The following is a 15,513-nucleotide window of genomic DNA, read 5'->3' on the forward strand; positions in this document are numbered from 1 at the left end:
TTACCGAAGATTGTAGCCACGTTACTCCACTTTTTTTTCCTGTTTTCCAGTAAAACACGAACGGTCCCGAAGAAAAGACGAGCAATAAGGCATCCTGGTATCGATGCGCCTTTATTTCTCGCAAATAGATTGTCTTGTACCTTTAATAAGCCCCATTTTGCAACGCGCTTTTTCTTCAAATTAGTCCTCCTTATACATATACATAATAGCGTCTAATCAGCTACTGAAATTAATTTAATTTCTTTACAGTAGAACAATTATTCAAGATACGAAGATAAACATTCATAAGATTTCTTTTCTTAAATTTACGTCATTTCAAGGGCATTTCGAAGTTTCGTAGCAATTATTAAATTAGTTATTTTCATATTATTATAGCAGCATGACGCTCTTCGTTCAACGACTTTCAATTGACGTTTGAATTACAAATATTTACTACCTCTTGAAATTCGTTCTACCGTGAAAAGTTCGTGACAAATCCTTTGCCCTTTGAACCATTTCGTGTCTGTATGTTTTATCGTTGGATAGACAGGATATGGGGAATACGAAGGGGGTTGCCTGAATAGGATTTGCAACGGGGAAACGTTCTGACGCATGTACATTCCGCTAACCGAATTAAAGAACGCGATTGGATATCTCTGGCAAAATTTGACGAACTTCTTGTTATTCGAACGGAAGTATTCTCGTACAGTATCTCGTCAATCAATCGATTTATAAACCAGGAATGTCACCACGATTCGTTTCGCAAGAATAGCAATAGAATAATTGAAATTCAAATTGGTTTTAATGAACGTTTGTACAGGTTTTATATTTATTACGCGTGTAAGGAACATAGTGCATTTTACCATACGAATTATATTTATACAGTACACTATGTATAATATTAAACTTAGAACACTTGGCGTATTCTTAAAGATTACAAAAGAACAATCGTAAAACAAAGGTACATCGAGTATAATACTAAATGTAACAAAAGAATAAAGAAATGAAGGAAAGGAAAAGGAAAGAAGAAACGAAACAACGGTGAGAACTGTACATTGGAAAGATGCGCGTGAAGATGCATTTTGATTCTCGTACTTCAGCTTAGGTACACTCAATGACGATGACGTTGATTATGAATTCATGAGTCGCTCGAGGACGGCTGACATCCACTTCTTTCTCTTCGTTAGCTTGTCATGAAAAACGAAGTTGTCTTTTAAAGCACATCACTCTCTCGTCATTCTATCATCTTGAAGAGAATGCACGAGAATACCATGCCAAAGAACTGTAGAAAAGAGAAACATTAATAATAACATTGGACATCGCGAAAAGAATCATATATCTGTGCATCGAAAGTTTCTCTAATGTTTTCTACGCGTGTAATTCTCAAGCAATTTAATTAGAGACGCTTGACGTTGCGTTAATGTCAGAATTATCGCAACAGTCGAAAGTGAGTAAAAAGGAAAAGCTCGCGCATCGGCAATACCCGATGGAAACGTATTTCTTAATGGATTCTGGCTGGTGTTGGAACCGATTAAAATGCAAATGAAACAGAGAAAGTCCTACCATCAGGCACGCGACTGCAATACCGGCGCCACCCATGATTGTCGCGTGCTTCTGCATGTAAATCTGCGTTCCATTGATGCAACCGACGAGATAGGCATTCGAAGGATTCACCGTGTCTGCTCCAGCGTTGCAGTTGAATCGCTGCAACAGAAGATCGATCGGGTCTCCATGAGAAACAATTCGGCTTGAGAAAGTCGATCGGACCGGGTGAAAGCGTGAGAGGCGATGCGGCGAACTCGAGTCCCGATTAACAGATTACCACAGGATGAATGCATTTCTGAACTGTAATCGATAGGTCGTAACCGTTTCGAAATTCCGTGGAGAACTATCCGAACCGGACTTTCCTAACAGGCCATCTCGAATTGCAAATGCTATGAACTGGAATTCCGAATCGTCGGGTTCTTATCGTTGGTCGGTACTATAGTAGATGTCTACCAAATCGGCTGTTGGTATTTCTCGCTAATTTTCATGGTATAAATAAAAACCAGAAGTAAAAGCAAACTTTCTTTGCGTCCATTTCTATTTTCTCTTTAAATAACGAACAAATACGTTGTAGTACGTATATCTGGAAGCAAATCTGAAGCGTAAAGACCGTTGTTTGTAAACCATTCGGTCATGAATTATGCAAACAAATACAAATCGAAAGCAATCGCACTAAAACGCAACAGAGATCCCCTTTTTCTTTCTCGGTTCTCAGAATATCATTGTATCTCATCAAGGTAATAACGCTAGACTGCATAACGACTCGCACGCCACGTAAATCACTAATTATTACGATTACGTATGCACGAATTCGCTGACGGCTATTTCGTCTGCAAAGGCGAGCTCGTTAAGAAAATTAATCTTTACCTGGCCAGGTTGAATCTCGCGACAGCAACTCTGCGGTACGTTGAGTCCCAGATTTCCCCAATCCCTCCAGCCATTTACTCCACAGCAATGGAGCTAAAAATCACAGGAACAGGGAAAAGAAAAAGAAATATTATTCCAAGTCAAACGTGATATCTTGCACGATGTTCGAAATAATTATCCGCATGAAATTTGTTGCGTATCAAGTGTTTCTTATTTCGCGCTTACCGTCGACTGCGTCGTGTCCCAGGCCTCTCTCACTACTTTATGAGAATCGTAAGTTCTCATCGAACTCGACATTTCCCTCTCGAGTGTGTTCACAAGTTTTTCACGGAACACATACGCGAGCACTCCGCCAATTAACATGGTCACGAACAGAAGAAACACGATGATGAAATACTGGAATAATTTTTTTTTGTACGTTATATAATTTAATCGGTAGGTTTCTTCTAAGATCGAAGACTGAGTCAGAGCGAAAAGAAAGAGCACAAGATTTACCGTGAGAAGCATGCATTTTACTTCTCGGGATGCACCGATACAACCAAAGAACGATACTATAGCGACGACGATGCCACCGGCCAGTAGAACGTAAATAGCGCCTGTTAGCAAATCGTTCCCTACTAGTTCACCTATCCATGATACTTTATCCAACAGAGCCCACGTCGCTAATCCAGCTATCACGAGGCCACCGATCTAAAACATTGTTTATACTTTGTTACTTAAAATAGAAGACGCTTTAAACATCATTGTGATAGTTTACATATATCTGATGCTTACGAAGATCACGAAGTTCACGATGAACAAGGAATATTTCATACAGCGACCGCAGCTGTCCATTTCTGTTCCGTATCCCATTTTTCCTTGTGTCTCGATCTGCAAATGAGAAAAGTAAATACGAATGCAGAAAATGATGTCAGACTGTGAATGTTACGTTCTAAACTAAATACAACGAGTCGTAGAGGTTGTAAATTGTAAACATGAGTCGTCAAAATTGTTTTCCATCGATGTTACTCACATGTTACTCGAATGCGATTCGCCTGGAATGTAAACACGAATTTATTAATTTATCGTCTGATTTATGACTAGACGAACGTTTTAAAATTACATTAATGCGAACTCTCTAGTCGATACCTAGAAAGCCTTGAGACTCTGTTTTGCAAGTGCAACGGTGGTTCCACATCCGTATAAGGATCAAACGATCGCGTAATCTTTAGTCATTGTAATTCTTTAAGACGCGGTCAGACTTCGCCTGAACGATTTAGTAATTGTTTCCGCGCTGATGTCACGGTATGCAGAAAACTCTTTCATGATTTCATAAATCTCGTGATCGCTCTCAATTTTTTCTTCCCGTCGACCCACATTCTTGCTAACAATTAATCATGATTACGCCACCGTCTCGTCACCTTTAATTTGGAATGTCGATCGGCTTCCAAATCTCCTTCAATCTCAATCAGCGAGGCAGAAAATTCTGGATTTCTCAGATCGGAGACGCGTTTGAAGCTGCGTCTGAATTCTCGAGTAATACGCAGATGGGGCTGTTTTGGTGAAATCACTCAAATCAATACGTCTGCGTTCCAAACACGTGTCCATCAAACGTTTATTACACGACCTCTGAACTTTGCTTATATATAAGTCGAGACATCGATGCATCACGATTTCTCAGAAAAAGAAATATCAAAAAACGCAATAATATTCACGTGTCCATCTGATTAAACTCTCGAATGACTTTCAGGCGTAAGTTATTTGTTTCAACGTATTATCGCAAACTTACTCTATATCCTAATTGCAAATCTTAAACAAAAATGACGTAATCCAAAAGTTTCACAACCAACAACTGCAATTATGTAATACTGCCAGCCATAAGCATTAAGATACTTGTTAAACATTTTGTAACTTCTACCTACATTATTAAATTTGTAATTACTTGTGTATAGTCTATTATTTATACGCCATACAAAATTTACTTCCTTGAACCATCAACTCTTGAAATATCTCCTTAAATTGCGTATCGTATTTCTCTTGATTTATAGTAGAACATTATTGAATAAATTGCCCAAGAACAATAATCTGTAGTTTATGATCTATAGATATATCATAGTATCTCGACTGCCTAATAGCCTCGTGTATGGTAGACCGCGTAAATGCGTTCTTAACTGCCAGACGACTCACGTTTTCAAGATCGTCATCGATGCGATGAGTAAAACCCTGCTCGATTGTTACGTGAATCACCACCGTGAATTATACACGCCTGCCATTGCTCGTAACTAGCTCATGGATCTCTTTCATGTAACGTAAAAGATCGCGATCGATCCGTTTTGCATGTCGTGATCATCGAGCTCTCCCGGTCATCCGTTCGGAAACACATCAACGTAGGTCTTACACCATCGGTCGTTTTGCACCTGCTCGATACGGTGACAATAAACGATGACCTTCTCGTAGATGAGGGCATACCGACGACTCCTCTTGAGGCCAACGGAACTAGGTCGTTTCGAACCGGTGGCGGTGGTTAATACGTTGTTATGTTTATCATCACACGAATAGTATTTACAAAGGTAGCTTGGTGCTATGCTACCTTGTATTGCATATTGTTTGAAAGCGTATCAGGGATCTATTGTATTCGAGGTATGCATTTCAGAGAATGGTGTGCCGCAGTACGTTACTCTTAAGCCGTTACAAACCGGATTTTTGCTCATTTATGAAGAGAATTATAATTAGTTGGAGTTTTTTTTATCTTAACACTTTCACGATCGTTCGGATAATTTTAAATTTATTTAAGTAAATTCACAATTATCGTTTGCTATTAATAACGTAACGAAGCAACGTACATATTTTAATAAATTACACGTTTAACGTTTTTTAACGTGTGTGTAATATAGAGGCACGAAACGTCGGGTAGAGTCAAATAAATGAAAGCGAAAGTGTTAATACGATATCTAGAAAGTAGTACTAATTGCAATAAAAGGATAGCTTGAATCTACGCAAATATCCTTTGAATTATAAAGCGTTATAGAGGGTTAAGATAGCATTAGTATTTTATTTCAAGCATGAATATCATAATCTGTAATATTCTCTTTTCTCTACGATTCTTATCGCGTCTTTTCAAACGCGTGTAATATGGAGAAATCCTCGATCTGAAGGAATTGAAGTCTTAACTGATCACAGAGGTTATTCAGTTATCATCGCACGTAATCTCGAACAATTTTCCTCGACGAATTTGACCTAGATAGGGGAAACTAGTTCAGAAACGGTTTAATAGAAAAAAGAACAGCGTTATTTATACGTGGAACGACAGTTTCCTAGCACATCCGTACGCGCAAATATATCGATTTCCGCCTTGTAATTATATACATTAGCTTCCTTACACAATCCTTATCGGGAAAACTGTGCCGCTGTTATTTACCAAGCGTTCTACGGCCGCGATTCGATCTACCGGATTATTACTACTTCTATCGTTTTTTTATTTTTCATTGCATCAATCTGGTATTTCCATCGTAACCAGGCATTTTAGCATTGTAAGCTTATGCGACTAGAATTTCTGGTTTCGGATGCTGATATTTAATCCATCATATAATTCATCCACGATTCACTCGAGTATTATGCCGACGAAAACCAGTCGATCGGCAAACAACATTCGCTTTAGAACTCGATTCAAAAGATCGGGACGATAATAAAGAGATCCTCTGCAATAGTCCTCGATGGCGTCTCGGCTATTGTTCATCAAGGATAATAAAAGCGAACTTACACCTGGAGCATGGAAACCGCGTTATTTCACGTTTCTGTGTTGGGGATAAATTAAGGTCGTATATTTAATTGTCGTGTGTATGCTGTTCGTTACCCTTGATTTATTTACAGTTACATCATAATTAATGCACGTTTCTCGTCACGCAAAAAAAGGGGAGGGGAGAAATAATTCTCTTACGTCATATCGCGTGTAAACTTGCTCCTTTATCAATAATCCTCAGTTATCGTGGTCGAACATTTCAACGTTTTAGCGACCGATGTCACAAAACACGAACCGTTCGTGGAAGGCTACTTAAAATTTTAACGTTCCAACCTTCTCGTTATCTCAACGATCCGTTTAAATCGCGTCAAATTAAAACAGCTTACTGAATTTACTTGAAACTGACGCAACAGCGTCTAACTCGCTGAACGATTAAAAATCGCCTTAAACGCGTAAACGTTATGTAACGGCATAAGTGCAACGATATCGTACGCTGGAGGGTCAACACCGGTTTTGCAACATGCTGTAGTGGTAGTACTCTTGAGAGTAGGCTTGGTCACGCATCGACATACTGCCTCAAAGACACGTTATACGAGAGAGAAAGTGGCGTCCCCCTCGCATTAAGTAATCCACGACTACTGTAAAACGTAAAAATAACAGAGCAACTGAAGAGACGAATGACGTCATCGGGACGCTTCTTCCTTCCTCGTCCTAGAGGGATAATGGGCAACCGGTCATCAAGGCGGTACTAACTTAATTAGGGCGTTGTAGTTGCCTCTGTGCGTCGTAATTGCGACCGTTCAAATGACTTAGACGCGTATCGATCACACTTCCTTCGAACTCTTGTCTCCCTTGGCATCGAGTAATAACGCGTTTTTCCCTTTCTACGAACGACACGAGTTCCCCAAACGATTACGATCGTTTGAATTTAACCTGCGAACCAGGTCATCCCTTAGCCACGAGTATTTATAGTTTCGGTATTAAAAATTAACCCTCTGAGAGCAAATAAGCGGAATCTACCCTTAATCTTCTTCGAAGAGAATTATTATTTTTATCGAAAAAAGTATCGAACATTTGAGTCGGTGAATAATTGTGTAATATAGTAGAGATGTTGATAAATATTGCAGAATATTTTTTAATTTCCTGGAAGCGTAGAATATTAAAAAAAAAATTGCCTACGAAGAACTAAGTAATTTATTTTTAATAAACAAAATTATTATGTGCCGAAAGGATTGATAAATTCTTTAAGGCTTAAGAACCGATCTAAATATATGAACTGGCTTCACAGTGTACTAATAACGATAAATTAATTACTCGTAGTAATGATTAGAAAATCGTGAGTTGATTGTTTAAAAAGCACAACTGTGTAACATTCCGATTGCAGCGTTCCTATGTTAAATGATCATCGTATGATTCATAAACGTAAAACGAAAACAAACACATTCGAATTGACATCATGCATATACTTGTGCCATTGACGCATAGGGCTGTCGAGTTTCTCGTCGTGAATCGTTTTCTCCAAAAGACATTAAAAACGATTTATGTGGAAAACGCATGGCAACAATAAAACGTATGCAGAACGGTGAAACGTTGAAGCGTTTCAATGAATTAGTTCGAAGGTTAAGTTAACGACGAGAAAATTGTAAAAAATGCATTTCTCGCGATCGAGCTCGTTCTTCACAATGTCACGGGCTAGGAATTCCCAGTATTCGAATAATTCTCAGCTATTTGTTATGAAATTCTGATGTCAGTGTTCAGTAATTTGACGCATCTTTCATTTCGATTAACATCAAGTCGAGTGGTATTAAAGAACTTAAATACGGAATCGAACCGAATTGTAACCAAATACGCACGAGAATGAGAAATATGGAGAAATATGACACAATATGTGATATGACATCTGACCTGGAAAGAAAACGAGGGTCTATGGTTAGGAAACGAAATGTGGAACGATCGAAGAAAAAGCCGAATGGAGGGTTCTCCTTTCGACCGGTCGAAAGTTACGTCGAAACCGAGGTCGCCGGGTTTTACACGGTCCGCGGAGTGTTGCACGATCACCGAAACTCGCGCGAACATCGTGAGCGCGTCTACGATTATGCCGCCCGCTTTTTCCTTCTCTTGGCTCGTAACGGCGCATATAACGAACGTTCGCAATAACACGCTTCGTTACAATATGGATGCTGGGACGTTCTTGACCGCTACGATACGCCATTTACGATAATGCCTTTTAGCACGCGATGTGAATGCCTTACAGTTTTCTACGATTGTTATCGTACGAATTTATAAAGGAACGTATGACGCGTGCGCCGCCGCGAGAAGGCGTCGTTCACTACGACCGATCGTTCGAAATCGAAATTACTCGCGCGATATGACGAAACGCAATCGTAGCTCGAACCATCGCCACTTGCAACATCGCTGACCATCGTAACTTCATGGAGTTTGTGTTCGTGGAGGCGCAAGTTAATCCGTGCATTATCGCTCGAATATGCTAAATCGAATGTAATTGAACTTCCTGACTAGTTCACGATCGTCGAAATGGATCGACGCCGCACTGTGCTTCTATCGGAGGAAAAAGCTGAGTTCTATAATTTCTGAATTTACGACGAACGATCGTACGGATAATGCGATTGAAATGGCAAACAAATTTTATAACCAACAAACTGAGGACGATAATTGACGATTGAAAACTGATTGACGCCATCGAGTATAATTTCTTCTCGATAGGAATTCAAATTAAATACATATAATCAATATTAATTGATGACTGACGTTGGTAAAGGTCATTGAGGAATATTATTATATATGTACTCACATGATTTTATGTTTACCGTATGTCAGCCTCTCTCTTTCGTCGTCACCGGTATTGGTAGCGACCGAAAGATAAACAATTTCTGTCGTCGATGAAACGTGACACCGTTTCACGTAGCACGGTCGGATGTTATTTCAATAACAGCGGAATGCAAAAATCACTTATTGTTAATACCACGGTTTCGTTGAGTGATATAGTAACGACGAAGCGCTGCAGGGTGAAAAATCGTCGCTTTTAATTCAGGCACGAAGCTGCGGCTCGACTATCTGCGTGGACACGCGCGATTTCAGACCGGGTCTGAGTGAAACTGAAATGGTAAAACCGACACGACTTCTTTCTCTCTCTCTCTTTCTCTCCCTCTCTGTTTTGCCCTCTCTCTTCCTCTCGTTTACCGTGTTGCTCAGTCTCACTGATTATTTCCCTCTCTCTTTCATATTATTTCCCTCTCCGTTTCGCCTTTTTCTTACTCTCTCGCACGTTTCGTCCTGTTTCTGTTCTTCGTTAGTCGAATCTCCCTTTTCCACCACGAATGATCGTTTACCGTGTCCCCATCGTCGTACCTGTGCGTACCTGTGCAGCATAAGTCCTCGCCTCTACTTACGTATATGCTGCGTGTATCCATTGTTTGCGATCCAACGCGCGGAAAATTCACGCTTTGAAAGAGAGAGGGGCAAAGGCAGAGCTACCGAAAGTGGAGTACGAGGTACGCGTACGGCCGCGTCTTCGACCATAGCATGTCAGATATATGCAACGAGGCAACGAGATACATCTCGTATTCTTGCATCGCGTCGCATGCTAAGTATATATGTAGTTAGGTAAAGTAAATACATAATCGCCATGGTGTACGTACGGAACTCTTATATCAGCTATGAAAAACGAAATTCAATGAGAATGTATCGTTTGTTATATGCCGCGTTTATAGATATAATGTAGGTTTAATTTATTTCCATTTGCTCGATAATCATCCGTGTATTGTCGTCCTCCATGGGTTTGATATGGCTGACGAATGAAAACGACACGACGGGTGTACGTCACGCAATCGAACGACGTAATGTATTGTACTCGATCGAATTCTTACGATCATTCGCTGTAAGTACATGTGATTAAAAAATATTCTCCTTAATAAACTGTTGCGTATGGAACTCCTGGATAGTATTATGATTCTTTGATACGTAGAATTGTAAATGATTGTTTGTGTCTGTTATCATGATATAGTAGGATACATGATGTGAAGAGCACATACGTAAATATAATGTATATATATATGTATACATGCATACAAACTATTTTGCTCTTAAGAATTCCATGAAATATACGAAACGACAGATAACGTTCTATGTTTGTACTCCTAAGTAATGCCAATAATTTAGTCGATGCGTTATCCAAGTTATAAATGGTAGCTTCGTGAAAAGATGTAATGGTGTTATTTATATTCGATCTAACACGCCTTTAACGTCTTAATTATTTTTCACTTAGGAGTCCTGATCCAGTAGTATATAGTTAATTTCTCTCACTTCTATAATATATAAATGTAGAATTAAACGAATAGTTTTAAATTTATGTATTTTTTAAAGCAATAATTGTATTTTCGATATATCTCGATGAATCTAGATAAAGAACAACGAAAATGGAACGTTTATTTCTATTTGATAAGCATTTATACAATTCTTATGGGTAATCTATGATAATCATAGAGTTGTATACACTCAGTTCTTGTTGGTGCATTGGTAATATGAGTGGGTCATATTCTTAATCGTGTTTATACCGTTCCGTCATCTCCGAAGTTAGTTCCTGTCTGATCTAATTTCATCGTTTGTTCAAACAAGACTCCACCCGAGTAATAATCATCAGCTCAAATTGATGTCTTTCTTATTCTTCGCCACCGTGAGGTCTGTTGGTAGTAGTGATCTCTGTAAAATTTATCGATCGTAATTGATTTACGAATTGTGTGAAACATTTTGCATGGTCTTACTTGAGGTCACACATATTTCGGATCATATTTTGAATTTTATTTAAACTTACACAATGGTTATAAAAAAAATTATAATTCAATAGATTAATAAACAGTTTATCAAGTTATTTAAAGGTTAATGATATTATACTGTCTTATTTAATATTTTTATAAAAACTAATGATGGAATTTTAATATTTCAATATCGCCGATGATCCGTGGAATTTCAAGTATGTATTCGAAAAATGTTACACTTACTTTTCCTCAACACTCGATTTTAGAACTTGGCGTGTGCGACGTGTATTCATGACCCATTTTCCGCGCGTTTGTTCAAGCATCATTTTCAAATAACGATGCGTTACATTCAATTAGTCTACTTATCTACTTGAGCTCTTTTGCGCGATTTCTTCTAAAATCTGTGTGAGGTTATGTTTCACTCTAATTCTGTTTTAAGTATAATTACTTTGTAGCTATATATCGTTACATAATCTACTATATATTACATTTGGAAAAGATTTTAAATCTATATGTACTTACCTTATAAAAATAACATTACTTAAAAAATTTTTAGATAAATGTAAAAATTAATGTAACATTTGTTTATAATCTTTAAATGACATGTAAATAAATGGTCATTTAAGACTTTACACATGTATTAAAAGTTTGAAAATCCAATAAAATGTCATATGAAATGCCAAAAATATCATTTATTGCTAGACAATAATACCTGTAGTAGCATCATGTTCAAATAACGAGCGATGTATCGATACTGAACTATTGCAACACAGTACCGATATATCGATCTTAAAATCACAGTACACTAAATGTTCAAGATGGTGGCGAAGAATTCGAGGTTTAATAGGCGCGGTTCCTTTTGTTCGTTATTTGGACAAGCAAAGTGGTATTATTATATATAATAAACGATTCCGTATATTTATAAAAGTAGCTGATTTCAATATCGGAATTGTTTCTACTTCGACAATTTGTTCTTTATTGGTTTAAACGTCAGCTGACACATGTTTATGTACAAGTCGAATGTACGCATGTAACGTATATAAAATTTCACCTGAGAAAGTCGCCGAATCAAAACGGTCGTTCCATTGAAAAACCTGGCTAGAGAGCGAAATGACGGTGCAAACTATGGAAAAGTTGAAAGATAAGGGGTGGTACGTATAAAAAGTGACGTATTTCGTCGTTTGTGAACGTCGGTGTTTAAACACACGAATAAATTTTTATAAATTTGAATGTACAGATATATATAAATGTTTGGATTAGGTACATTACAGATCACGGGTACAATACTGCAAGAGATTCTGAAAGTGTTACTGATATACAAAGAATTATCAAGCGATTATTAGATGTAAGAACAACTCCTTATATAACTTTCTCTTAAAAACAAATAATTATTTGCATGTTTTAAATCTTTTTATGTATTGTGTAGCTTGATTTAAGAGAGATTGGTAGTGGTCAAGGAGATATAGTTCAGGGTAATATTGTATTACAAATACAAAAAGTACGTAATGTAGCTGCTCCTAAAAGCAATGAAGAATCTCGAGCAGCTCCACGCTTGTTAAAATTCTTTTTAACTGATGGTAAAAATAATTTTCAAGCTATAGAAGTTGAACATATTTCATTTTTAAGGTATAAAACCATTGCTTGATTAATTATATGTATAAATAATAATTGTCTTTTTATAATTTATGTGAGAAAATTGATATGATGAATTTAATTATTGCAGTTTAAATACACCTCCCGGTACAAAGATACTAATTGGTTGTGGGAATGTAGCAATGTCTCATGGAATTATTTTGCTAAGGCCATCAAACATAGCACAAGTACTTGGGGGAAAAGTAACAAATCTTGTAGAAAAATGGGAACTGAACAAAGTATGTTGTATCATTCAATTCTAATATACATGAAACTAAGAAATATATTTTGTAACAGAAATTAGCACTACATACGAGAATGAGATCTACAGAAGAAGGTGGTCCACCACCGTGGATACCATTTGGGAAAAAAATTATAAAGGTTTCTGAACATGACAAAAACTTTAAAGCTTTAGCAGAAAAAGAAAAGTCTAGTAAAGAGAATACAGAGTTTGAAGCTCAACGTAAAGATGCTATAGCAGAAGCTGCTAAACAAGGCAGCAAAAAAATTTTTGGTGGAGGAAATAAGCAGGTAATTTCTATGAAATATCCATAATATTAATATTTAAAACAATTTTACTCTCGTGTAATTGTTTTATAGCTTCTAGATCACAGTGTACAAAGAATCATAGATCAAGGCTTTTCTATAGAACAAGCAGAATATGCCTTAAAAGTTAATCGAAATAACGTTGATAAAGCTTTGAAAAGTTTGCAAAAAACAGATAAACACAAGTATATCTATTTTCTTTTATTATAAAATATTAGTTTTTACGACTTTCTGACTATCAATCCTATTTCAATTATTTTAGTACGTTTAAAGAGCCACGAGAATCGCGTGAACCACGAAATAAACGATTCGATAAAAAAGTAGAAGAAGGTAAACCAAGTAGTGGAAAAATATCTCTTTTTGATTTTCTGGAAGATAAATTACCTTTACAATCTGAATCTACGGAACCAACCAATCCACCTCAGAATAGTTATACTCAACATACGGAAAACAATTATGACAAAATTGAACTTAAAAGTAATGAATCACAAAGTGGAAAAGGTGGAAGGTATGCTTTATCATGGGTAAAATTTTTACAATAGTGTAAATTATAAGCATATTCGCTGATAAAGGTCTTCTTTATGTAGATCTCAAAAAGGAAATCGTGAGTATCAAGTTCCTCCAAGACATCTAGAGGAAAATAAGGGTAGCAAAAAATCAAACTTTAATAGTCCTACTACTCAATATTTGCAATATAACGGCGGGAATCATTCTCAACAAAATAAACCACCAAGGTTTCAACGAAATCAGGATAATCATAGTTATTCTCAACAAGATAATTTACATAAAACGTATCAGAAACCTCAATTAAATGATTCTCGAAATTCTAATGTACAAATACGTACAGATGGGGCAAACGTTATGAATAGTAATAATTATTATAAAGCTCCGCAAGACCAACAAGGCAAACATTTTGGTGCTGGCAGGAGTTATAATCACTATGAGACAGATACTAGGAATAAACAGTCTTATGATTCTTATGCTAAGCATAATCGAGCACAAGAAGATGGAACACATAGAGCTTATCCTGCAAATACAACTGATAAAAATTACAAAAACCAACTGAATAGATTTCAACCAAACGAGACTTCTAGTGGCAAGGGGATTGTAGAATCCAATAGCCAAAGAAGACAAAGCCAATACAATCAAAATACCAATGTTCCTTCTGTTGGAAGTACCTGGGTTTGGCGCGTAGGTGATAAATGTCTTGCTAAATACTGGGAAGATAATAGGGTAAGATAATATAATTATTTACACATTAAAAGCTTATACTACTAGTAGTACTTACATTTAATTTCATTTAATGTTTTCAAAATATAGTATTATAATGCAAAAGTAACTGGGGTATCAGATAGGACATGTGTTGTTCAATTCAAAGGGTTTGAAAATTATGAAGAAGTGCTTCAAGTGGATTGCTTACCTATAACAGATGATGTATGCGAAACATATGTAATACTTAAACATGTGTCTTCAATACCGTATATAAATAACAAATGTCTTTTATGTACTTCTAGAATCAAGTTGTTCAAGATTATGTTTTGGATCAAAAACAATCAGATCAAAGATTCAGTAATAGGCAGCTACGATACGACCAAGCTCAAAATCACATAACTGGTAAATTTATAATTTGTTTACGATGATTATTTATATTTAAGGTACATAAAGGTATATAAAAGTTTCTATAGCAGGTATGGAATTTCGAAGAGGTGGAAGTGGTGTCGTTCCTGCAAGTAAAGCTGCTTATAACAAAAAACGTAATCAGCAAAGAAGCACGCAGCCCATTTATCAACCACCGGCGCAACGATGTCAGAATTCTATGCCTATGAATACTCAAAATAATTCTTTACTTTAATGTATTGTCAGTCTTTTTTTTTCGTAAAAGTACTAAACATCGCTGAATTATTCATTGTAGTTATGTTATTTTTAAAGACTGACCTCATGAAAAAGAATAGTCCATACTTGTCATGTATGGTAGTTTAAATCATAGGTCAATCAATTAAAATGCGATGTAAACGAATCCTGTGCCACAAATAATTCATAAATGAAAGATGTAATAAGTGTACAATTATAGTATGAATTATTTCCTTACACAGTGAAAGTGAAACTAATAATTAAAAATGTAAATCTAAGCTATTTATTATAAGAACTAAACATCAAAATATTTATATTGTAGAATAATCATATGATAATATCAAAAGATTGTGCAGCATTTCAATATTTCGTCCAATTTCGCTAAAACACTAATACAATCCGCATAATGTAAAAATTGTGCTGTATATTATTTGTAATTAATTTGTAATTATAGTTATTTAGAATGAATTATAGTTACGGAAATTGAAAACACATTTAAATTCACAACAGATTTTAATATTTTTATTACTGACCTACCTTTAATTCATTATAATTTAATCATTTTATGAACATTTCGAATAATAATTAAGATGTTCTTAA

The 15,513-nt window shown here is 36.4% G+C and overlaps 3 protein-coding genes across 4 annotated transcripts in view; 2 read left to right on the forward strand and 1 right to left on the reverse strand.

Annotated features, from left to right (window-relative positions):
• Positions 1 to 774: 774 nt before the first annotated feature.
• Tsp74f (Tetraspanin 74F) lies at positions 775 to 9,238 on the reverse strand. Its single transcript, XM_072007923.1, has 7 exons — positions 8,922 to 9,238; positions 3,166 to 3,261; positions 2,887 to 3,081; positions 2,617 to 2,787; positions 2,392 to 2,484; positions 1,543 to 1,683; positions 775 to 1,261 (listed from the first exon to the last, which is right to left on the reverse strand). Exons 2-7 carry the CDS (start codon positions 3,241 to 3,243, stop codon positions 1,214 to 1,216), a joined length of 726 nt encoding a protein of 241 aa, XP_071864024.1. The 5' UTR covers positions 3,244 to 3,261; positions 8,922 to 9,238; the 3' UTR covers positions 775 to 1,213.
• A 1,365-nt stretch (positions 9,239 to 10,603) lies between these two features.
• The window catches only part of Slh (sec1 family domain containing Slh), a 114,105-nt gene continuing 109,195 nt past the window's right edge, over positions 10,604 to 15,513 (forward strand). Inside the window, exon 1 of the mRNA XM_072007901.1 lies at positions 10,604 to 10,613. The gene's annotated coding sequence lies outside the window, so the exon portion shown is untranslated. The remainder of the gene's footprint in view (positions 10,614 to 15,513) is intronic.
• Tdrd3 (Tudor domain containing 3) lies at positions 11,678 to 15,422 on the forward strand. 2 transcript variants are annotated; one of them, XM_072007894.1, is made up of 11 exons: positions 11,678 to 12,035; positions 12,145 to 12,229; positions 12,311 to 12,510; positions 12,608 to 12,755; positions 12,814 to 13,047; positions 13,117 to 13,247; positions 13,325 to 13,570; positions 13,650 to 14,295; positions 14,383 to 14,496; positions 14,577 to 14,676; positions 14,748 to 15,422. In XM_072007894.1, the coding sequence occupies exons 1-11, from the start codon at positions 11,995 to 11,997 to the stop codon at positions 14,912 to 14,914; spliced, it is 2,112 nt and encodes a 703-aa protein (XP_071863995.1). In that variant the 5' UTR covers positions 11,678 to 11,994; the 3' UTR covers positions 14,915 to 15,422. The 2 variants fall into 2 exon arrangements, with proteins under 2 accessions (XP_071863995.1, XP_071863996.1); XM_072007895.1 differs by having other exon boundaries at positions 14,751 to 15,422.

Source organism: Bombus fervidus, chromosome 7, assembly GCF_041682495.2.
Source record: "Bombus fervidus isolate BK054 chromosome 7, iyBomFerv1, whole genome shotgun sequence".
Lineage (NCBI taxonomy): Eukaryota > Metazoa > Arthropoda > Insecta > Hymenoptera > Apidae > Bombus > Bombus fervidus.